Raw genomic sequence first — 25739 nt, forward strand, 5'->3', positions numbered from 1 at the left:
GATGACGTCACACCTGATAACTTCCCATAAAATAAAGGACACACGTTTTGTATTGGCTCATATGTCCAGCAGGTAATGTTTCCAAATATACGTCTACCGATTATCTTATACTGTCAAAAATGGTCAACGAAGGAACACTACTTTTTTCTATTTGTATCCGAGTGATGGGTAACTTAAACATCTGCTCGCCTTTCGTGTTGGAGATTAGTCTTACGTTTTTCTATTTGACGAAATTTTTAAAATGATATTCATTTCTGGACATTATGTTTAATTATAACATTCCAAAATAAATGTTCATTTGCGCTATGAAATGACAGATGTCACTGTATTTGTATACCTAACTGAAGTGGACATGAGTGGACAGATTATTGAAATGGAGAGGTAATTAGTCCGTTCATCAGTCTTGTATCCAACGCATTTTAAAAAAAAATGCAAATCATGATCTATATACGCACTGTCACCCTCGCGCGCACACACAATTATACTGCCTATCACACCGGTGGTTTCCTCATAGGTTCAACAACTAATATCATTATTGATGAAATTAAGGAAGCAAACAGGAAAACCCAAAATAATATCCTATCCATGACCAACGCCACAAACCGCCACTCATTCACTATGTCCTGGTGATGGTCATCAAAGTCTTGTTTTTCCACTAAAACTTTCAGATGTTTAGTTATTCTTCTATGTGTGCTATCCCTTTCAACATCTATGATTTTGTCGTGATATTTCAAAGTATTTTGTGGAAGATTTCCATTGCAATTATTTCCGTCAACATTCTCGAAGAAAGTTGTGAGGCACATGTCATCTTTACGGAAGTCCTTGCTGTAAGAGGCAGGGATCTGAGAAGTTCTCATGCACATAATGCGCGCAAGGATTTCTACGCATAGGAACCTCAGCCATCTCGGCACGGGTCGTTGATGCGGCCCCACGTGGTGTAGTTGGAGGACGAATACCACGAGAATTATTGATAAAGAGGTCATACCCATGGTAACAGTCAGGTATATACCTGCAACAACAAATAATAAAAAAAACAATGCAATTATAGTTTCATCTCTAACGGATCACGAAAAATACAGTAAAATTAACAACGGCACCGAATATCATGTTTATAACAATGACACAGTACAAGATTAAGTTGGATATGTAGATATAACAAGAATGTTAGTAAATCACGTGACATTGAACCAGCGGTATCCTAAATCACGTGACATTTAACCAGCGGTATCCTAAATCAATTGTACCTCCAACCAACAGTATCCTAAATCAAGTGTAACTCTAACTAACAGTATCCTAAATCAAGTGTAACTCTAACTAACAGTATCCTAAATCAAGTGTAACTCTAACTAACAGTATCCTAAATCAAGTGTAACTTTAACTAACAGTATCCTAAATCAAGTGTAACTTTAACTAACAGTATCCTAAATCAAATGTAACTCTAACTAACAGTATCCTAAATCTAGTGTAACTTTAACTAACAGTATCCTAAATCAAGTGTAACTCTAACCAACAGTATCCTAAATCAAGTGTAACTCTAACCAACAGTACCCTAAATCAAGTGTACCTCTAACCAACAGTATCCTAAATCAAGTGTACCTCTAACCAACAGTATCCTAAATCAAGTGTACCTCTAACCAACAGTATCCTAAATCAAGTGTAACTCTAACTAACAGTATCCTAAATCAAGTGTAACTCTAACTAGCAGTATCCTAAATCTAGTGTAACTCTAACTAACAGTATCCTAAATCAAGTGTAACTCTAACTAACAGTATCCTAAACCAAGTGTAACTCCAACCAACAGTATCCTAAATCAATTGTATCTCCAACCAACAGTATCCTAAATCAATTGCAACTCTAACCAACAGTATCCTAAATCAAGTGTAACTCTAACCAGCAGTATCCTAAATCGAGTGTAACTCTAACCAACAGTATCCTAAATCACAGGCTCATAACAACATATATACACATTGATAAATATATTGCTACTTACTTTAGTAGTGTCGCCCCTATAAACTATATTATCCTAAACACATATAGCATGTCTTAATAAAAAAAAACTCAATAAATATGTCAAAATCATGGTTAGAATAAAAGAACCTCGGTGTTATAGTGATTCAATACACATATGAATGATGGGTATCTGAATGTATACTTTCTAAACACCACTTTAGTATGAATGATGGGTATCTGAATGTATACTCTCTAAACACCACTTTAGTATGAATGATGGGCATCTGAATGTATACTCTCTAAACACCACTTTAGTTAGGCTAATTAACAAATAGTCGGGGTTCATTTGTCGTATCTCAGCCAGTAAACCATCGCCTTGTCGGATTATTTTACATATGTATGGACTTAGACTCCATATCAGCACTCCTGCTTTCATATTTTCGACATCAGCAATTCCTATAACCAAACAAACACTTTGCATATATTTACATGTGTCATTCTGAGAATCACAGGGAGGTCCCTCTTATCGCCGGAAGTGATTATACGCGTCGATATGCGCGTGTAGGACCAGTCTAGCACGTGCATCTGACAGGTGCTGAGACACCCCTTTCAAATCCTGACAGAAATTCACAAGACTCCTACCGAGGACTTTGACAAGCTTATCTGCATACTATCTCTCATGTCTTCTAATAAAACTTATCGCTAGCCTGCCTGTTAATCGAAGGGACATTCACGCCATTCAGCTACGGGGCTGTGTTGAAAAGACAGCTTGGTGTTTAACGGTTTATTTGAAAGACAAACAATACCATTCTTGTTAGCTATGATTATGTATGCAAGAGTTACAATTACTATTGTATCAAGTAATGTTCTCATTTTTGTTAAATTACAATATTTAACGGTTCATCTGACACATATGTAGGCAATAAGATAAGGCCTGACACATGTGTAGGCAATAAGATAAGGTCTGACACATATGTAGGCAATAATATAAGGTCTGACACATGTGTAGGCAATAAGATAAGGTCTGACACATATGTAGGCAATAAGATAAGGTCTGACACATGTGTAGGCAATAAGATAAGGTCTGACACATATGTAGGCAATAAGATAAGGTCTGACACATGTGTAGGCAATAAGATAAGGTCTGACACATATGTAGGCAATAATATAAGGTCTGACACATGTGTAGGCAATAAGATAAGGTCTTACACATGTGTAGGCAATAAGATAAGGTCCGACACATGTGTAGGCAATAAGATAAGGTCCGACACATGTGTAGGCAATAAGATAAGGTCTGACACATGTGTAGGCAATAAGATAAGGCCTGACACATGTGTAGGCAATAAGATAAGGTCTGACACATATGTAGGCAATAAGATAAGGATTTTATGAGGGTGGTGCGATTGTTGTTTTAGAAAAGTACTCCAACCACTGGTTTGTTAAGTTTCGCTTAAAAATCTATTTTATATGACACAAACATAGATATAGGGGTTTGGCCTAGCGTCGTACATCACACCCGAGTGTTAGTCCAGACTAGTCTCGTTATTAGTATTATGAGTGGCCCCAATCATCAATTAACAGTTTGGGTAAATATGAATGTAGTCCTTTACCATAAATGTGCTATTGGCAATTTTTATTTTGAAGAGTTCTGTCACATTGAAATGTAGGAATATCATGAGATCACGAATTACAAAAAAAAAAAACAAGAGTGACGTATTGAATGATGGTTAGGGTCGTGTTGTGTTACTGCATGTTTCAGAGCTGAAGTTAATTGACTGCAGATTTTATTAACCTCCACAGAGTTTTAGATGCGTTTGAAGCACACGCCCCTTAAAACCTATTTTCAATCAAAACATTTGAACTTTGCAATTTGATCAGATTTAATGTTTTCGTGACAGACAAACGACTTAAAATGGGCTTTTCCCAACAGCTTATTTGTGTACTCATGTGAATAGCATGAGCCCCTCTCTTTGTCAAGTACATTTTGGGTTCTTCTCAGGCAGATTGTTTTCAGGAACCTATCAGGAAAACAGACCCGTAACATTCCTTTCGCCTTCAGATACATTAGCGATTTGCTGACGTGTCCCATTTGACATCCGAGAACGTATTTACACCAACAATATTTGTTTCAGAGGCTTCTAACAAAAAAAAACCCCAAAAAACAACAATAACAAAAATATATAAAGGTTTTGAGAGATGCAGAATGATGAAAACTATGGATACTTGATGATCGGCTTTGAAGGCCGTGTAATATTTTTACAAGTTTAGTGATTCTGTCATCACAAGATAGGTTTTCTTCTTATTGAGGATATGACATTATCAGGATTTATCCGTATATGAGAGGGGCCGTCTGGGCTTACTCTCCGGAACGCCTGGTCGTATTATCCAATAGTATCCGTGCTAACCAGTATTGTCTATGTATTCCTTATCCAATAGTATCCGTGCAAACTAATGTTGTCTATGTATTACTTATCCAATAGTATCCGTGCTAACCAGTATTGTCTATGTATTACTTATCCAATAGTATCCGTGCTAACCAGTATTGTCTATGTATTACTTATCCAATAGTATCCGTGCGAACCAATATTGTCTATGTATTCATTATCCAATAGTATCCGTGCGAACCAATATTGTCTATGTATTCCTTATCCAATAGTATCCGTGCTAACCAGTATTGTCTATGTATTCATTATCCAATAGTATCCGTGCTAACCAGTATTGTCTATGTATTCCTTATCCAATAGTATCCGTGCTAACCAGTATTGTCTATGTATTCATTATCCAATAGTATCCGTGCTAACCAGTATTGTCTATGTATTACTTATCCAATAGTATCCGTGCTAACCAGTATTGTCTATGTATTCCTTATCCAATAGTATCCGTGCTAACCAGTATTGTCTATGTATTCCTTATCCAATAGTATCCGTGCTAACCAGTATTGTCTATGTATTCCTTATCCAATAGTATCCGTGCAAACCAATATTGTCTATGTATTCCTTATCCAATAGTATCCGTGCTAACCAGTATTGTCGATGTATTACTTATCCAATAGTATCCGTGCTAACCAGTATTGTCTATGTATTACTTATCCAATAGTATCCGTGCAAACCAATACTGTCTATGTATTACTTATCCAATAGTATCCGTGCTAACCAGTATTGTCTATGTATTACTTATCCAATAGTATCCGTGCTAACCAGTATTGTCTATGTATTCATTATCCAATAGTATCCGTGCGAACCAATATTGTCTATGTATTACTTATCCAATAGTATCCGTGCTAACCAGTATTGTCTATGTATTACTTATCCAATAGTATCCGTGCAAACCAATACTGTCTATGTATTACTTATCCAATAGTATCCGTGCTAACCAGTATTGTCTATGTATTACTTATCCAATAGTATCCGTGCTAACCAGTATTGTCTATGTATTAAATCCTATAGAGTTTGAGTTAGAATCTATCCAGGCCACACTGTTGACAAGCGTGCGGAGAAGTGGCAATGGCTACAGTATGTAGAACTTATTGTAGTTTTCTATTTAAAACTCAACTTAGATAAATTATCACGTCATATCCTTACGTCATGAACAATATATATTTCGATTGATATACAAAACATTTCATATATTGAAGGTTGACCTGTTCGGAGTACAGTTTAGTTTCACCTTTTTCGTTGAGAAATGTTCATATTAGTGATAATTGATATCTCGACCCTCACTTGTCAAAGGGATTCCTTAACGCCGTTTTGTACAAGGAGATAATCACACATGATACTATTATGACGTCAACATGTGCATTTTTAAACTTGAATTCGATGTTTTTACTTTGAAATACTACGGAGGGATTATGGTAAGGACTGTCGGGAGTATAACTCATTTTGTAACATTGGGGAGTAAGATGATGGAGTGAGTTTTCCTTTGAAGACATTAACGATGGGTTATTAATCAAACTATAGGCTTTCATTTTGACAGTTTATTAAGTCTAGGTGATCAACTTCACTTCCTCGTAAATCTCGGCAAAATACCCATGTCAGGACCTCCTTATGTTGAGTGGGTGTAAAGTCTTAATACGAGATTAAAGTGTGCTTTTTCTTCAAGTTCCGGTTTCTATTTTTTCAATGAATGGTAATTTGTTATTTCCCATGATGATAAAGTACCAGAGCAGAAGTTTTAATTAAGCTTATCAACGGCTACGATCATAACCATCCTTCTACTAAACACCGACATCTAATGGAACATGTATTCATAAGAAAACATTGAAAAGTTTTCACGGAAAGTGTTTAAGTGGACATATTTCATGTGTTTGGTTGTTTATGATATTGACGGAGATATTGCGATTGTTGTATAGCAACGTACCTTTAAAACAAACACCACTAAACTAAAATACCACTTGCCCTATTGTGTCGTAATACATACAAAGGAAGTCTATATTGTTTTGATAACATGACCTAATGTGTCGTAATACATACAAAGGAAGTCTATATTGTTTTGATAACATAACCTAATGTGTCGTAATACATACAAAGGAAGTCTATATTGTTTTGATAACATGACCTAATGTGTCGTAATACATACAAAGGAAGTCTATATTGTTTTGATAACATAACCTAATGTGTCGTAATACATACAAAGGAAGTCTATATTGTTTTGATAACATAACCTAATGTGTCGTAATACATACAAAGGAAGTCTATATTGTTTTGATAACATAACCTAATGTGTCGTAATACATACAAAGGAAGTCTATATTGTTTTGATAACATCACCTAATGTGTCGTAATACATACAAAGGAAGTCTATATTGTTTTGATAACATAACCTAATGTGTCGTAATACATACAAAGGAAGTCTATATTGTTTTGATAACATGACCTAATGTGTCGTAATACATACAAAGGAAGTCTATATTGTTTTGATAACATGACCTAATGTGTCGTAATACATACAAAGGAAGTCTATATTGTTTTGATAACATGACCTAATGTGTCGTAATACATACAAAGGAAGTCTATATTGTTTTGATAACATGACCTAATGTGTCGTAATACATACAAAGGAAGTCTATATTGTTTTGATAACATAACCTAATGTGTCGTAATACATACAAAGGAAGTCTATATTGTTTTGATAACATGACCTAATGTGTCGTAATACATACAAAGGAAGTCTATATTGTTTTGATAACATGACCTAATGTGTCGTAATACATACAAAGGAAGTCTATATTGTTTTGATAACATGACCTAATGTGTCGTAATACATACAAAGGAAGTCTATATTGTTTTGATAACATAACCTAATGTGTCGTAATACATACAAAGGAAGTCTATATTGTTTTGATAACATGACCTAATGTGTCGTAATACATACAAAGGAAGTCTATATTGTTTTGATAACATAACCTAATGTGTCGTAATACATACAAAGGAAGTCTATATTGTTTTGATAACATGACCTAATGTGTCGTAATACATACAAAGGAAGTCTATATTGTTTTGATAACATGACCTAATGTGTCGTAATACATACAAAGGAAGTCTATATTGTTTTGATAACATAACCTAATGTGTCGTAATACATACAAAGGAAGTCTATATTGTTTTTGATACATGACCTAATGTGTCCGTAAATACATAACATCGTTCTTTAGTGTAGTTGCTGTAACGTTGTTTACACTAGTGCAGCGTTATTTAGTGTAGTTGTTGTAACGTTGTTTACCTAGTACAGCGTTATTTAGTGTAGTTGTGATAACGTTGTTTACCTAGTACAGCGTTATTTAGTGTAGTTGTGATAACGTTGTTTACACTAGTACATCGTTATTTAGTGTAGTTGTGATAACGTTGTTTACCTAGTACAGCGTTATTTAGTGTAGTTGTGATAACGTTGTTTACACTAGTACATCGTTATTTAGTGTAGTTGTGATAACGTTGTTTACCTAGTACAGCGTTATTTAGTGTAGTTGTGATAACGTTGTTTACACTAGTACATCGTTATTTAGTGTAGTTGTGATAACGTTCTTAACACTAGTAGAACGTTCTTTATTGTAGTTGTTGTACAGTTGTTTTCCCTAGTACAGCGTTCTTTAGTGTAGTTGTTGTAACTTTGTTTACCCTAGTGTAACGTTTCATACGGTTAGTTGTTTGATAACGTTGTTTACCTAGTACAGCGTTCTTATGTGTTTGATAAACGTTGTGTTACATATACAAGAGTTCTTAGTATAGTTTGATAAGCATAACATGTGTGTATACCTAGTACAGGGTCTTAGTGTATTGTCTAACGTATGTTTACCTAGTACATCGTCTTTAGTGTGTTGTCATAACGTTGTTTACATAAATACAGCGTTCTTAGTGTAGTTTGATAAACACGTTGTTTAACTAGTACAGCGTTCTTAGTATTGTTTGATAACTAACCTAAGTGTGTTACCTAGTACAAGCGTCTTAGTGTAGTTTGATCTAACGTGTTACCTAGTACAAGCGTCTTTAGTGTAGTTTTGATACATAACCTTAATGTGTGCATACCTAGTACAGTTCTATATGTAGTTGTCTACTTGTGTATTCGCCATCGAGGTGCCGCGTTATAACTTAAATGTGTCGACATAAACAGAAAAATATGTCGACTTAATAGTTTACTTACCGAGGTGACATTGCCGTGATAATTATCTAGGAAGTTTACCCTAGTACAGCGTTCTTTAGTATATTTGCTGTAACGTTGTTTACACTAGTGCAGCGTTATTTAGTGTAGTTGTTGTAACGTTGTTTACCTAGTACAGCGTTATTTAGTGTAGTTGTGATAACGTTGTTTACCTAGTACAGCGTTATTTAGTGTAGTTGTGATAACGTTGTTTACACTAGTACATCGTTATTTAGTGTAGTTGTGATAACGTTCTTAACACTAGTACAGCGTTCTTTAGTGTAGTTGTTGTAACTTTGTTTACCCTAGTAACGCGTTCTTTACTGTAGTTGTGATAACGTTGTTTACCCTAGTACAGCGTTCTTTAGTGTAGTTGTGATAACGTTGTTTACCCTAGTACAGCGTTCTTTAGTGTAGTTGTGATAACGGTGTTTACCCTAGTACAGCGTTCTTTAGTGTAGTTGTCGTACGTTGTTTACCCTAGTACATCGTTCTTTAGTGTAGTTGTGATAACGTTGTTTACCCTAGTACATCGTTCTTTAGTGTAGTTGTGATAACGTTGTTTACCCTAGTACAGCGTTCTTTAGTATAGTTGTTGTAACGGTGTTTACCCTAGTACAGCGTTCTTTAGTGTAGTTGTCGTACGTTGTTTACCCTAGTACATCGTTCTTTAGTGTAGTTGTGATAACGTTGTTTACCCTAGTACATCGTTCTTTAGTATAGTTGTGATAACGTTGTTTACACTAGTACAGCGTTATTTAGTATAGTTGTGATAACGTTGTTTACCCTAGTACAGCGTTATTTAGTGTAGTTGTTGTAACGTTGTATACCCCAGTACACCGTTCTTTAGTGTAGTTGTTGAAAGTTTGTTTACCCTAGTACAGCGTTCTTTAGTATAGTTGTGATAACGTTGTTTACCCTAGTACAGCGTTCTTTAGTGTAGTTGTGATAACGTTGTTTACCCTAGTACATCGTTCTTTAGTATAGTTGTGATAACGTTGTTTACCCTAGTACAGCGTTCTTTAGTGTAGTTGTGATAACGTTGTTTACCCTAGTACAGCGTTCTTTAGTGTAGTTGTGATAACGGTGTTTACACTAGTACAGCGTTCTTTAGTGTAGTTGTTGTAACGTTGTTTACCCCAGTACAGCGTTCTTTAGTGTAGTTGTGATAACGTTGTTTACCCTAGTACAGCGTTCTTTAGTGTAGTTGTTGAAAGGTTGTTTACCCTAGTACATCGTTCTTTAGTATAGTTGTGATAACGTTGTTTACCCTAGTACAGCGTTCTTTAGTATAGTTGTGATAACGTTGTTTACCCTAGTACAGCGTTCTTTAGTGTAGTTGTGATAATGTTGTTTACCCCAGTACAGCGTTCTTTAGTGTAGTTGTCGTACGTTGTTTACCCTAGTACAGCGTTCTTTAGTGTAGTTGTGATAACGTTGTTTACCCTAGTACAGCGTTCTTTAGTGTAGTTGTGATAACGTTGTTTACCCTAGTACAGCGTTCTTTAGTGTAGTTGTGATAACGTTGTTTACCCTAGTACAGCGTTCTTTAGTGTAGTTGTTATAACTTTGTTTACCCTAGTACAGCGTTCTTTAGTATAGTTGTTATAACTTTGTTTACCCTAGTACAGCGTTCTTTAGTGTAGTTGTGATAAAGTTGTTTACCCTAGTACAGCGTTCTTTAGTGTAGTTGTGATAACGGTGTTTACCCCAGTACAGCGTTCTTTAGTGTAGTTGTCGTACGTTGTTTACCCTAGTACAGCGTTCTTTAGTGTAGTTGTTGTAACGTTGTTTACCCCAGTACAGCGTTCTTTAGTGTAGTTGTCGTACGTTGTTTACCCTAGTACAGCGTTCTTTAGTGTAGTTGTTGAAAGGTTGTTTACCCTAGTGCAGCGTACTTTAGTATATTTGTGATAACGTTGTTTACCCTAGTACAGCGTTCTTTAGTGTAGTTGTGATAACGTTCTTTACACTAGTACAACGTTCTTTATTGTAGTTGTCGTACGTTGTTTACCCTAGTACAGCGTTCTTTAGTATAGTTGTGATAACGTTGTTTACACTAGTACAGCGCCATTTAGTGTACTTGTGATAACGTTGTTTACACTAGTACATCGTTCTTTAGTATAGTTGTGATAACGTTGTTTACCCTAGTACAGCGCTCTTTAGTGTAGTTGTGATAACGTTGTTTACCCTAGTACAGCGTTCTTTTGTATAGTTGTGATAACGTTGTTTACCCTAGTACAGCGCTCTTTAGTGTAGTTGTGATAACGTTGTTTACACTAGTACATCGTTCTTTAGTATAGTTGTGATAACGTTGTTTACACTAGTACAGCGCTCTTTAGTGTAGTTGTGATAACGTTGTTTACCCTAGTACAGCGTTCTTTAATATAGTTGTGATAACGTTGTTTACCCTAGTACAGCGCCATTTAGTGTAGTTGTTGTAACGTTGTTTACCCTAGTACAGCGTTCTTTAGTGTAGTTGTTGTAACTTTGTTAACCCTAGTACAGCGTTCTTAGTGTAGTTGTTGTAACTTTGTTTACCCTAGTACAGCGTTTATAGCTATGTACAAGAGGGTATGTTAGATGTTCTGAGAAAGTGTGATATTGCTTTATGGTAAGTATGATACTGGGGGGGTCCTGGGGTACAGTAGGCATTAAGTAGCTAGTGTTCTACTAACAGATGGAGACCTGTGGCTGTACATGGATTCCAGGTATGTCAAACTTTATGTACTTTGCTGATATATCATCTTTCATTTTCAGATGTATTGCAGGATTTTGTACATTGTGTTGTTGTTGTTGTGTTCCAATTTGCAGTGTTTTGTAAATATTATTTCAAGCAAATACTGTGGTGCAGGTTGTGTATTGACCTTTGAGATTGACAAAATGACGGCGGTCAAAGTTCTTATAGAGATTGGAACTGAGCTTGGGTACAAAGGCACAGATTTACAGAAGTTTGTCCAAGATGAGCAGGATAGAGAGCGAGATGAGAGACAGAGTGAACGGGGAACAGAAGTAGAAGGAATGGGACGAACAGCAAAAAATGGAACAGATTAAGCTGAGTATATTGAAGGAGCAACGTGCTTTGGAGAGGGACACAGAAGAAAGAGCTGCTAGAGATCATGCAAGAAAGATGGAACTATTAGAGAAGGAGGAGAGGAAACCACAAGTGGATCAAGGTAAGTCGCCTCCTGTATTCGTGAAGGGACCGAAACTTCCTGCTTTTGAGGAGGGGAAGGGTAATATTGATTCATACCTTCAAAGGTTTGAGCGGTATGCTACAACGTAAGGATGGAACAAGACCACACAATAGGCTTCGAACCTTAGTGTTTTGTTGAAGGGAAGAGCTCTGGACGTATTCTCTAGATTGCCTATTGATCAGAGTCTTGACTATGAGGTGCTGAAGGGAACCTTGTTAAAGCGCTTCGAGATGACCGAGGATGGCTTTAGGAAAAGATTCCGAAGTGGGCGACCGGAAACAGGTGAGACCTTTTCGCAGTTTGCGGTACGGCTTGAGAGCGACCTCGTTAGGTGGATGGAGATGGCATCCGTTGCTAAGACGTATGATGGCCTGAGAGACATGATGGTAAGAGAACAATTCCTACAGGCGTTTGGGAATGAGCTGAAACTTTTCCTTAAGGAGAGGATCCCAAGAGTATTGCTGAGATGTCAACATTAGCTGACCAATTCGCTGAGGCTAGAGGGAACGCGTCCAACTTTGTAAGACCAGCCCGGAAGTTTGATAAGACCTCGTCAAGCATGAAGACCCAGCAATCTTCCAATTCTCATTCTGATGCCAAGGAGTCTAAGAAGGGACAGACTGGAGGTAAACATTGTTTCATTTGTAAGAAACCAGACCACATGTCTTACAATTGTCCGAAGAAGTCAAGTAGTGGTAAAGTTGGAGTTACGACTGGTAGACGTAGCGAGCATTTTGGAGTAAACATATCCTGCTATGTGAAGATTCCTCAGTCTGATGAGATGCCGGTTGTAGAGGGCCGTGTTGATGAGTCTCCTGTGTCAGTGTTAAGAGATACCGGATGTTCTGGAGTGGTAATCAAGCGGAGTTTAGTGGGCGAAAAGCAGATGACTGGTGAGACCCAAACATGTAAGCTAGCAGATGGTTCTAAGTTGGAGGTTCCCATTGCTACTGCTTTTATCAACACACCGTATTACGTTGGTTCTGTCGTGGCGTGGTGTATGGACAATCCGCTATATGATGTAATTATTGGGAACATCGAGGGTGCGAGACAGCCTAGAGATCCAGATACTGATGGGAAGGCGGAAGTTGTTGCTACTGTACAGACAAGGGCTCAACGGCAGAAGGAGAACCGACCATATCGTGCATTGAATGTACCTACTGCAGACAACTTTGCTACTCCTGATGAGATCAAAGCTGAACAGGAAGCTGATGACAGTCTTGTGAAGCTATGGCAGTTGGCGAAGAATGATGACAAGAAGATAAGATCAGATGGCGGTAAGTCTCATTTCTATGTCAAGAGAGGGTCTATTATACAGAGAGTTTCAGAGTCCGTCATCGGCACAGGGAAGGCTGTTCAAGCAGCTGGTGGTACCGACCAAGTTGAGACCTGCTGTGATGAAGTTGGCTCACGATTCTGTGATGTCTGGCCATTTAGCGGCGGAACGGACGACCGAGCGGATATTATCAGAGTTCTATTGGCCTGGGTTGACGTCTGATGTGACAAGATTTTGTCGTTCGTGTATTCTACTGCAAATGGAGGGAGACCATTTACTTTTTTTTGCAACTTTTTTATTTTCCAGATACATTCAATATGTATACATGTATCATTATAGTAATATCTTTCTCACTCTGATCAACTTCAATTCTCACCTTCATCATCATCATCATGTCAAATTCTCACCTTCATCCATCATCATCATCATCATCATCATCATCATCATCATGTCCATTCTCACCTTCATCCATCATCATCATCATGTCAATTTTTCACATTCATCCATCATCATCATCATCATGTCAAATTCTCATATTCATCCATCATCATCATCATCATGTCAAATTTTCACATTCATCCATCATCATCATCATCATGTCAAATTCTCACATTCATCCATCATCATCATCATCATGTCAAATTTTCACATCCATCATCATCATCATCATCATGTCAAATTCTCACATTCATCCATCATCATCATCATCATCATTTACTCGGTGGCTTATGCTAGTCGAAAACTGAAGTCCAGTGAATGTGCATATTCCGTGATTGAGAAGGAATGTTTGGCTGTAGTGTGGTCCATTCAGAAATTCCAAAAAATACCTCTATGGGAAGGAGTTCGTGTTGGAGACCGATCATCAACCACTTATATACTTAAACAATATGAAGGGTGTGAATGCGAAGTTAATGAGATGGGCACTGCAACTACAACCGTACAAATTCCGAATACGTGCAATCAGACGATGTGAAAACGTTGGTGTGGATTTCCTCAGTAGAATGTGATGGCTAGGAAACTCTGTCATGTGACTTTTGGAGAATAAAAGTAGCTCCACAACGTTTATTCTTCTGGTTGGGGCGTGTTGTCACATGCCATATCTAGTGTATGTAAGTATTTGTAACTTGTATGTATTTGTTTTAGTCCTTAGTATTGTTTTTAAGAGTTTTAAATTGCGCGCCGTTTCTCTACACTACACAGATTGGGGTAAGTAATTCCATCAAATATAACCCAATATTACTCCATAACGTTATCAATAGGTTGTCTTGTTATATTTGCCAGTTTGAGTGCGTTTATAGTGTTTTATAGTCGCTAAATGTTATCTGTATTGTTAGGCGTGACCTAGTACTATCGAGGCACGTGCGGTGTATTGTGTGTCGTCGGTAAATGAGCGCGAGTATCTAGTATGTTTACAAGTATGGTTTTGCTTATATGTAGTGTGGAATATATAATGTTTAAATAGTTTACTATATAAAATATAACTTAAGTAAATTGTAATTACTATATTGTTGTAGCTTGATGGGCCTACACCGTAATTGATAAGACCATGATCACTACCCACCTATTGTATGGAGGCCTAGAGCCGAGGGCCGAATAGCTGTACTGGTTTATGTACTCCGAGATCCTACTCGTCCAATGAACTTTATGCCTATTGTGTACCTTCCCTGTTTTGGAAGGATGGACTGACATAACCTGCGTGGTATGTCTGAGCGGTGATACACATCGCGGCAGAGATGTGACATAGTTATTGATGACGTCACAGTTGTTGAGATATTCAACGTCTTGGGATCATCATTAAAGACGTAGATATTCTGTTCTACTATAACGTTGATTCCCTGTTGTGGATGCTGACCATGTTCAGTACATGTATATTGAGCACTGCGTGTGTGATTTTGTTCCGCTGTATAAGACGGCACTGATTGGATCATGAGGGACCTATGACGGAGACGATGTTCGTGTTCATCTGGAGCTTAGCAGTCTAACTGTGTGGACTCGGTGTTCAACTGTGGTGGCCTTTGAGAGACTTGTAGGGAATAGGGTGTCTATGTTCATGTGTTTATGCTTATGTGTCTATGAATGTATCAGAGTGTTGTATGTAAGATTGTGTGATGAGCGTGTTTATAAATAAATGTTAATATACATGCTTGTACAAATTGTAAATAAATCTTGTATATATTGTAGTCTGTCTTCTCGTGCAGATATCAGCAATCACGCTCAGTTTACGTTACAGTGGTCTTTACAGGTATTTTAGCAGGTCAGTTGTTGATGTTTCCGTCCTATAGCGAAGTTTCAGAGTCGTTAAGATAAATAATATAATTACGTGTTTATTTCATGGAATATTCGAGAATTATTAGTAATATTATTAGTAACTAATGTAGTTCTCACAGTGTAACCTTGAACATTTTACGGAACATAGTCTATGAAGTTAATTATCATACATGAATGATTTATTATGCTGAACACGAGTAGAAATTCATACATGTGTGGTACAATATGATGAGAGATATTTATTTATTTATTAAAATCCAAATTGAGAATTGTGCTATAAGTTATATTACAGGGATTTGATACATGTGATAGAGTAACAATTATTTTCCCTATTAGTGATTGTAGCTTTAGTAATTAAATATTTTTTATTTTAGTATTTATTTACCAGTTGATAATTTTTTAGATTGTCATTGTTATCAGTCATTTAAATAGCAAAAGTTATAGTCAGTGATCCAGTATCTCAGTAAATATGTAATTTATTGAATTAAAATGAGGTACTTAAGAATGATAGTAGAGGTATAAGAGTGAGGATCAAATTATATGTTATATCTAGACTCATTTTAATGTCTCCTAAATAAATGTTTATTTTTACACGTAATTTGGTATCTCTAGGAAGTTATGGAAACTGGACAGGCGTTTAATCGGTGAAAACTAGGTCGTTTGATTTAGGGAAGTCAGGAAAAAGTCTCCTACCAATCATTATGTAGTGTGGAGGTAGCCACGCTACCATAGGTTATTTTCAAGTTGTGTCAGAATAGAGAGTCCTGACCACTTGACCATACAATATAACCTACTTCCTTATCAACAGTACGAATGATGGCGTAACTGGGATATAGTTATGCTCCTATAACCAGTACGAATTATGACGTAACTGGGATATATCTATGTTCCTATAAACAGTACGAATTATGGCGTAATTGTGATATATCTATGTTCCTATAACCAGTACGAATGATGACGTAACTGGGAAATATCTATGTCCCTATAACCAGTACGAATGATGACGTAACTGGGATAGATTTATGTTCCTATCAACAGTACGAATGATGACGTAACTAGGATATATTTATGTTTCTATAACCAGTACGAATGATGACGTAACTGGGATATATTTATGTTCCTATAACCAGTACGAATGATGACGTAACTGGGATAGATTTATGTTCCTATAAACAGTACGAATGATGACGTAACTAGGATATATTTATGTTCCTATAAACAGTACGAATGATGACGTAACTAGGATGTATTTATGTTCCTATAACGAGTACGAATGATGACGTAACTGGGAAATATCTATGTCCCCATAACCAGTACGAATGATGACGTAATTGTGATATATTTATGTTCCTATAACCAGTACGAATGATGACGTAACTGTGATATATATATGTTCCTATAACCAGTACGAATGATGACGTAACTGGGAAATATCTATGTCCCCATAACCAGTACGAATGATGACGTAATTGTGATATATTTATGTTCCTATAACCAGTGCGAATGATGACGTAACTGTGATATATTTATGTTCCTATAACCAGTACGAATGATGACGTAACTAGGATATATTTATTTTCCTATAACCAGTACGAATGGTTACGTACCTGGGACATAACCTACTTACCTATTAACGGTACGAATTCCGATGTAGCTGGCATATTTTCAGCAATCAGAAGCATGAAGACGGAAAAGGCCAGTAACACAGTTATTCCAAGTGTAATTTTTTCTCCTGAATCAGGGGGTAGCCAGAATCCCAACAAACTGAGGATGGTCAACCACAGACATGGAAATATTATATTGAACAAGTAGTACAGAGTTCTCCTTCTCATGATCACTGTAAACGTCACATCTGGGAAAGGTTCTATGCAGCATGGATAATACACCTCGTTTCGAACTACCCTAATGTCCAGCAGTTCCCATTCACCACTATAGACGTAGTTAGATAGGTCCACAACAGCTGACTTGTTCGTAAGGTCAACTTGAAACCCATCGTACGTCCACGAACCAAACTTCATTTTACATGTTTGATCATCAAATGGGAAATACGTGATGTCTATTTTGCAGGAACTCCTGAATTTCGCTGGTGGTGGCCAGAACACTGTTCCATTGCAGTTGACCATAGCTTTACTCTGCATATATCCAGAGGTAAAATCGTCAGCGCTGGAATAAATGGAAAAAGAGATACTTTAGCAATAAAAAATGTTGTCAGTGCTGGAATAAACAGATAATCTATAAATAAACAGATACTCTACAAATAAACAGATACTCTATAAATAAACAGATACTTTATAGATAAACAGATACTCTATAAATAAACAGATACTTTATAGATATACAAAGGCCGTCAGTGATGGAATGAACAGATACTCTATAAATAAACAGATACTTTATAGATAAACAGATACTCTATAAATAAACAGATACTTTATAGATATACAAAGGCCGTCAGTGATGGAATAAACAGATACTCTATAAATAAACAGATACTTTATAGATATACAAAGGCCGTCAGTGATGGAATGAACAGATACTCTATAAATAAACAGATACTTTATAGATAAACAGATACTCTATAAATAAACAGATACTTTATAGATATACAAAGGCCGTCAGTGATGGAATAAACAGATAATCTATAAATAAATAGATACACTCTAGATAAACAGATACCCTGTAAAAATACACAGGACGTCAGTGATGGAATAAACAGATAATCTATAAATATACAAAGGTCGTCAGTGATACAAAGGTCTTCAGTGATGAAATAAACAGATACTCTATAGATAAACAGATACTCTATAGATAAACAGATACTTTATAGATAAACAGATACTTTATAGATAAACAGATACTTTATAGATAAACAGATACTTTATAGATAAACAGATACTTTATAGATAAACAGATACTCTATAGATCAACAAATGCCGTCAGTGATTAAATAAACAGGTATTTATAAATAAACAGATACTCTATAGATAAACAGATACTCTATAGATAAACAGATACTCTATCAATATACAAATGTCGTCAGTGATGGAATAAACAGGTATTTATAAATAAACAGATACTCTATCAATATACAGGTGCTCTATAAATAAACAGGTATTTATTAATATACAAAGGTCGTCAGTGACGGAATAAACATATACCATTTAAATATACAGGTGCTTTATAAATATACAAAGGTCGTCAGTGTTGATTAAACATATACTCTATAAATAAACAGATAATCTATAGATACACAAAGGTCATCAGTGTTGGAATAAACAGATAACCTATAAATAAACAGATACTCTATAAATAAACAGATACTCTATAGATAAAAAAGATAATCTATAAAAATACACAGGGCGTCAGTGTTGGAATAAACAGATAATCTATAAATTAACAGATACTCTATAGATAAACAGATACTCTATAAAAATACACAGGGCGTCAGTGTTGGAATATGTACAAAGGTCGCGAGTGCTGGAATTTTGTAGATGTGAAGTCATATGTCACTTCGTGTTCAAAATAATACAAGTGTTAATCATTCCCTTACTACTAATCTTCATACGCAATAATATACCAAACATACCACCACTGTCATCGTGATCTGTCATAACTCAGGGAAAATAACCGATGTGGAGATGGATATCAATGATAACATCATGTTACAAAGTAACCGTGTATAAAACACACTTCTAACACATTAACACACTATATGATAAAGGTGACATAAAGAGATAAAGGACGATACCGAGCTCACTTCTAACACACAATATGATAAAGGTGACATCAAGTTATAAAGGACGATACCGAGCTCACTTCTAACTCACTATATGATAAAGGTGACATAAAGATATAAAGGATGATACCGATCTCACTTCTAACTCACTATATGATAAAGGTGACATAAAGTTATTAAGGACGATACCGAGCTCACTTCTAACACACTATATGATAAAGGTGACATGAAGTTATAAAGGATGATACCGAGCTCACTTCTAACTCACTATATGATAAAGGTGGCATCAAGTTATAAAGGATGATACCGAGCTCACTTCTAACTCACTATATGATAAAGGTGACATCAGTTATAAAGGACGATACCGAGCTCACTTATAACACACAATATGATAAAGGTGACATCAAGTTATCAAGGATGATACCGAGCTCACTTCTAACTCACTATATGATAAAGGTGACATAAAGTTATAAAGGACGATACCGAGCTCACTTCTATCTCACTATATGATAAAGGTGACATGAAGTTATAAAGGATGATACCGAGCTCACTTATAACACACAATATGATAAAGGTGACATCAAGTTATAAAGAATGATACCGAGCTCACTTCTAACTCACTATATGATAAAGGTGACACAGTTATAAAGGATGATACCGAGCTCACTTCTAACACACTATATGATAAAGGTGAAACAGTTATAAAGGACGATACCGAGCTCACTTATAACACACAATATGATAAAGGTGACATCAAGTTATAAAGGATGATACCGAGCTCACTTCTAACTCACTATATGATAAAGGTGACATGAAGTTATAAAGGACGATACCGAGCTCACTTCTATCTCACTATATGATAAAGGTGACATCAATGTATAAAGGATGATACCGAGCTCACTTCTAACACACTATATGATAAAGGTGACATGAAGTTATAAAGGACGATACCGAGCTCACTTCTAACTCACTATATGATAAAGGTGACATGAAGTTATAAAGGACGATACCGAGCTCACTTCTAACAAACTATATGATAAAGGTGACATAAAGATATAAAGGACGATACCGAGCTCACTTCTAACAAACAATATGATAAAGGTGACATGAAGTTATAAAAGGACGATACCGAGATCACTTCTAACACACAATATGATAAAGTTGACATCAATGTATAAAGGACGATACCGAGCTCACTTCTAACACACTACATGTATATGATAAAGGTGACATGAAGATATAAAGGACGATACCGAGCTCACTTCTAACTCACTATATGATAAAGGTGACATAAAGTTATAAAGAATGATACCGAGCTCACTTCTAACTCACTATATGATAAAGGTGACATCAATGTATAAAGGACGATACCGAGCTCACTTCTAACACACTATATGATAAAGGTGACATAATGTATAAAGGATGATACCGAGCTCACTTCTAACTCACTATATGATAAAGGTGACATAAAGATATAAAGGATGATACCGAGCTCACTTCTAACTCACTATATGATAAAGGTGACATAAAGTTATAAAGGATGATACCGAGCTCACTTCTAACTCACTATATGATAAAGGTGACATAAAGTTATAAAGGACGATACCGAGCTCACTTCTAACTCACTATATGATAAAGGTGACACAGTTATAAAGGATGATACCGAGCTCACTTCTAACTCACTATATGATAAAGGTGACACAGTTATAAAGGATGATACCGAGCTCACTTCTAACTCACTATATGATAAAGGTGACACAGTTATAAAGGATGATACCGAGCTCACTTCTAACTCACTATATGATAAAGGTGACATCAGTTATAAAGGATGATACCGAGCTCACTTCTAACACACAATATGATAAAGGTGACATTAAGTTATAAAGGATGATACCGAGCTCACTTCTAACTCACTATATGATAAAGGTGACATCAAGTTATAAAGGATGATACCGAGCTCACTTCTAACTCACTATATGATAAAGGTGACATAAAGTTATAAAGGACGATACCGAGCTCACTTCTAACTCACTATATGATAAAGGTGACATCAAGTTATAAAGGATGATACCGAGCTCACTTCTAACTCACTATATGATAAAGGTGACAAAGTTATAAAGGATGATACCGAGCTCACTTCTAACTCACAATATGATAAAGGTGACATAAAGTTATAAAGGATGATACCGAGCTCACTTCTAACTCACAATATGATAAAGGTGTCATCAAGTTATAAAGGATGATACCGAGCTCACTTCTAACTCACTATATGATAAAGGTGACATCAAGTTATAAAGGATGATACCGAGCTCACTTCTAACACACTATATGATAAAGGTGAAACAGTTATAAAGGACGATACCGAGCTCACTTCTAACTCACTATATGATAAAGGTGAAACAGTTATAAAGGACGATACCGAGCTCACTTCTAACACACAATATGATAAAGGTGAAACAGTTATAAAGGACGATACCGAGCTCACTTCTAACTCACTATATGATAAAGGTGAAACAGTTATAAAGGATGATACCGAGCTCACTTCTAACACACAATATGATAAAGGTGACATCAAGTTATAAAGGACGATACCGAGCTCACTTCTAACTCACTATATGATAAAGGTGACATCAGTTATAAAGGACGATACCGAGCTCACTTCTAACTCACTATATGATAAAGGTGACATCAAGTTATAAAGGATGATACCGAGCTCACTTCTAACTCACAATATGATAAAGGTGACATCAAGTTATAAAGGATGATACCGAGCTCACTTCTAACTCACTATATGATAAAGGTGACATCAAGTTATAAAGGATGATACCGAGCTCACTTCTAACTCACTATATGATAAAGGTGACATTAAGTTATAAAGGATGATACCGAGCTCACTTCTAACTCACTATATGATAAAGGTGAAACAGTTATAAAGGACGATACCGAGCTCACTTCTAACTCACTATATGATAAAGGTGACATCAAGTTATAAAGGACGATACCGAGCTCACTTCTAACTCACTATATGATAAAGGTGAAACAGTTATAAAGGACGATACCGAGCTCACTTCTAACTCACTATATGATAAAGGTGAAACAGTTATAAAGGATGATACCGAGCTCACTTATAACACACAATATGATAAAGGTGACATAAAGTTATTAAGGACGATACCGAGCTCACTTCTAACACACAATATGATAAAGGTGACATCAATGTATAAATGACGATACCGGGCTCACTTCTAACTCACTATATGATAAAGGTGACACAGTTATAAAGAACGATACCGAGCTCACTTCTAACTCACTATATGATGAAGGTGACAAAGTTATAAAGGATGATACCGAGCTCACTTCTAACTCACAATATGATAAAGGTGACATAAAGTTATAAAGGATGATACCGAGCTCACTTCTAACTCACTATATGATAAAGGTGACATTAAGTTATAAAGGATGATACCGAGCTCACTTCTAACTCACAATATGATAAAGGTGACATAAAGTTATAAAGGATGATACCGAGCTCACTTCTAACTCACTATATGATAAAGGTGTCATTAAGTTATAAAGGACGATACCGAGCTCACTTCTAACTCACAATATGATAAAGTTGACAAAGTTATAAAGGACGATACCGAGCTCACTTCTAACTCACTATATGATAAAGGTGTCATAAAGTTATAAAGGACGATACCGAGCTCACTTCTAACTCACTATATGATAAAGGTGACATAAGGTTATAAAGGATGATACCGAGCTCACTTCTAACAAACAATATGATAAAGGTGACACAGTTATAAAGGATGATACCGAGCTCACTTCGAACTCACTATATCATAAAGGTGACATCAATGTATAAATAACGATACCGAGCTCACTTCTTACACACTATATGATAAAGGTGACAAAGTTATAAAGGACGATACCGAGCTCACTTCTAACTCACTATATGATAAAGGTGAAACAGTTATAAAGGACGATACCGAGCTCACTTCTAACTTACAATATGATAAAGGTGACATAAAGTTATAAAGGATGATACCGAGCTCAATTCGAACTCACTATATGATAAAGGTGAAACAGTTATAAAGGACGATACCGAGCTCACTTCTAACTTACAATATGATAAAGGTGACATCAAGTTATAAAGGATGATACCGAGCTCACTTCGAACTCACTATATGATAAAGGTGACATAAAGTTATAAAGGATGATACCGAGCTCACTTCTAACTCACTATATGATAAAGGTGACATAAAGATATAAAGGAGGATATCGAGCTCACTTCTAACTCACTATATGATAAAGGTGACATCAATGTATAAAGAACGATACCGAGCTCACTTCTAACACACTATATGATAAAGGTGACATAAAGTTATAAAGGACGATACCGAGCTCACTTCTAACTGACTCATACAAATGCGATGCTTTAGATACCTATTATAGAGGACGATGTCGGGAAGCCATATCTTTTCACACGGTATACGTAACACGACTAAACCGTTGTAATCTCGAGGATCCCACTTTAACCGCTCGTCTGTCCACTCCTGTAACAAACAGTTAACATCTTTATAAAGTAAAATATTATAGTGGTCAGATATTATATAAACTGTAATACTGGTCAGATATTATATAAACTGTAATACTGGTCAGATATTATATAAACTGTTATACTGGTCAGATATTATATAAACTGTAATACTGGTCAGATATTATATAAACTGTTATACTGGTCAGATATTATATAAACTGTTATACTGGTCAGATATTATATAAACTGTAATACTGGTCAGATATTATAAAGTAAACTGTTATACTGGTCAGATATTATATAAACTGTTATACTGGTCAGATATTATAAAGTAAACTGTAATACTGGTCAGATATTATATAAACTGTTATACTGGTCAGATATTATATAAACTGTAATACTGGTCAGATATTATAAAGTAAACTGTAATACTGGTCAGATATTATATAAACTGTTATACTGGTCAGATATTATATAAACTGTTATACTGGTCAGATATTATATAAACTGTTATACTGGTCAGATATTATATAAACTATAATACTGGTCAGATATTATAAAGTAAACTGTTATACTGGTCAGATATTATATAAACTGTTATACTGGTCAGATATTATAAAGTAAACTGTAATACTGGTCAGATATTATATAAACTGTTATACTGGTCAGATATTATATAAACTGTAATACTGGTCAGATATTATAAAGTAAACTGTAATACTGGTCAGATATTATATAAACTGTTATACTGGTCAGATATTATAAAGTAAACTGTAATACTGGTCAGATATTATATAAACTGTTATACTGGTCAGATATTATATAAACTGTAATACTGGTCAGATATTATATAAACTGTAATACTGGTCAGATATTATAAAGTGAACTGTTATACTGGTCAGATATTATATAAACTGTTATACTGGTCAGATATTATATAAACTGTTATACTGGTCAGATATTATATAAACTGTAATACTGGTCAGATATTATATAAACTGTAATACTGGTCAGATATTATATAAACTGTTATACTGGTCAGATATTATATAAACTGTTATACTGGTCAGATATTATATAAACTGTAATACTGGTCAGATATTATATAAACTGTAATACTGGTAAGATATTATATAAACTGTTATACTGGTCAGATATTATATAAACTGTTATACTGGTCAGATATTATATAAACTGTTATACTGGTCAGATATTATAAAGTAAACTGTTATACTGGTCAGATATTATATAAACTGTTATACTGGTCAGATATTATATAAACTGTTATACTGGTCAGATATTATATAAACTGTTATACTGGTCAGATATTATATAAACTGTTATACTGGTCAGATATTATATAAACTGTTATACTGGTCAGATATTATATAAACTGTTATACTGGTCAGATATTATATAAACTGTAAAACATATCAGATAGCACAATATATGAGTCAAATATTATAATGGAAACGGTTATAATTGTCAAATATAATAATGAAAACTGTTACATTGGTCATATAAAACAATGGAAAATGTAATACTGGTTAGATATTACACTGCAATACCGAACAGTTGTCATGCATAACACTGTGATACCCATCAGTTGTCAAACATAACACTAATATCCATCAGTTGTCATACATAACACTGTAATACCCATCAGTTGTCATACATAACACTGTAATACACATCAGTTGTCATGCATAACACTGTAATACACATCAGTTGTCATACATAACACTATAATACACATCAGTTGTCATACATAACACTATAATACCCATCAGTTGTCATACATAACACTTTAATATACATCAGTTGTCATGCATAACACTGTGATACCCATCAGTTGTCAAACATAACACTAATATCCATCAGTTGTCATACATAACACTGTAATACCCATCTGTTGTCATACATAACACTGTAATACACATCAGTTGTCATGCATAACACTGTAATACACATCAGTTGTCATACATAACACTATAATACACATCAGTTGTCATACATAACACTATAATACCCATCAGTTGTCACACATAACACTTTAATATACATCAGTTGTCATACATAACACTGTGATACCCATCAGTTGTCATACATAACACTTTAATATCCATCAGTTGTCAAACATAACAC

General features: G+C 35.4%; 1 protein-coding gene across 1 annotated transcript in view; it reads right to left on the reverse strand.

Moving 5' to 3' along the window:
- Positions 1–312: 312 nt before the first annotated feature.
- The window catches only part of LOC117334765 (acetylcholine receptor subunit alpha-1-A-like), a 175588-nt gene continuing 150161 nt past the window's right edge, over positions 313–25739 (reverse strand). Inside the window, exons 3-5 of the mRNA XM_033894566.1 lie at positions 23501–23610; positions 16949–17484; positions 313–1009 (exon numbers count right to left, since the gene is read on the reverse strand). Of these exons, the coding sequence (XP_033750457.1) occupies positions 492–1009; positions 16949–17484; positions 23501–23610 (1164 nt within the window). The 3' untranslated portion in view covers positions 313–491. The remainder of the gene's footprint in view (positions 1010–16948; positions 17485–23500; positions 23611–25739) is intronic.

This window comes from Pecten maximus, chromosome 9 (assembly GCF_902652985.1).
Source record: "Pecten maximus chromosome 9, xPecMax1.1, whole genome shotgun sequence".
Taxonomy (NCBI): domain Eukaryota; kingdom Metazoa; phylum Mollusca; class Bivalvia; order Pectinida; family Pectinidae; genus Pecten; species Pecten maximus.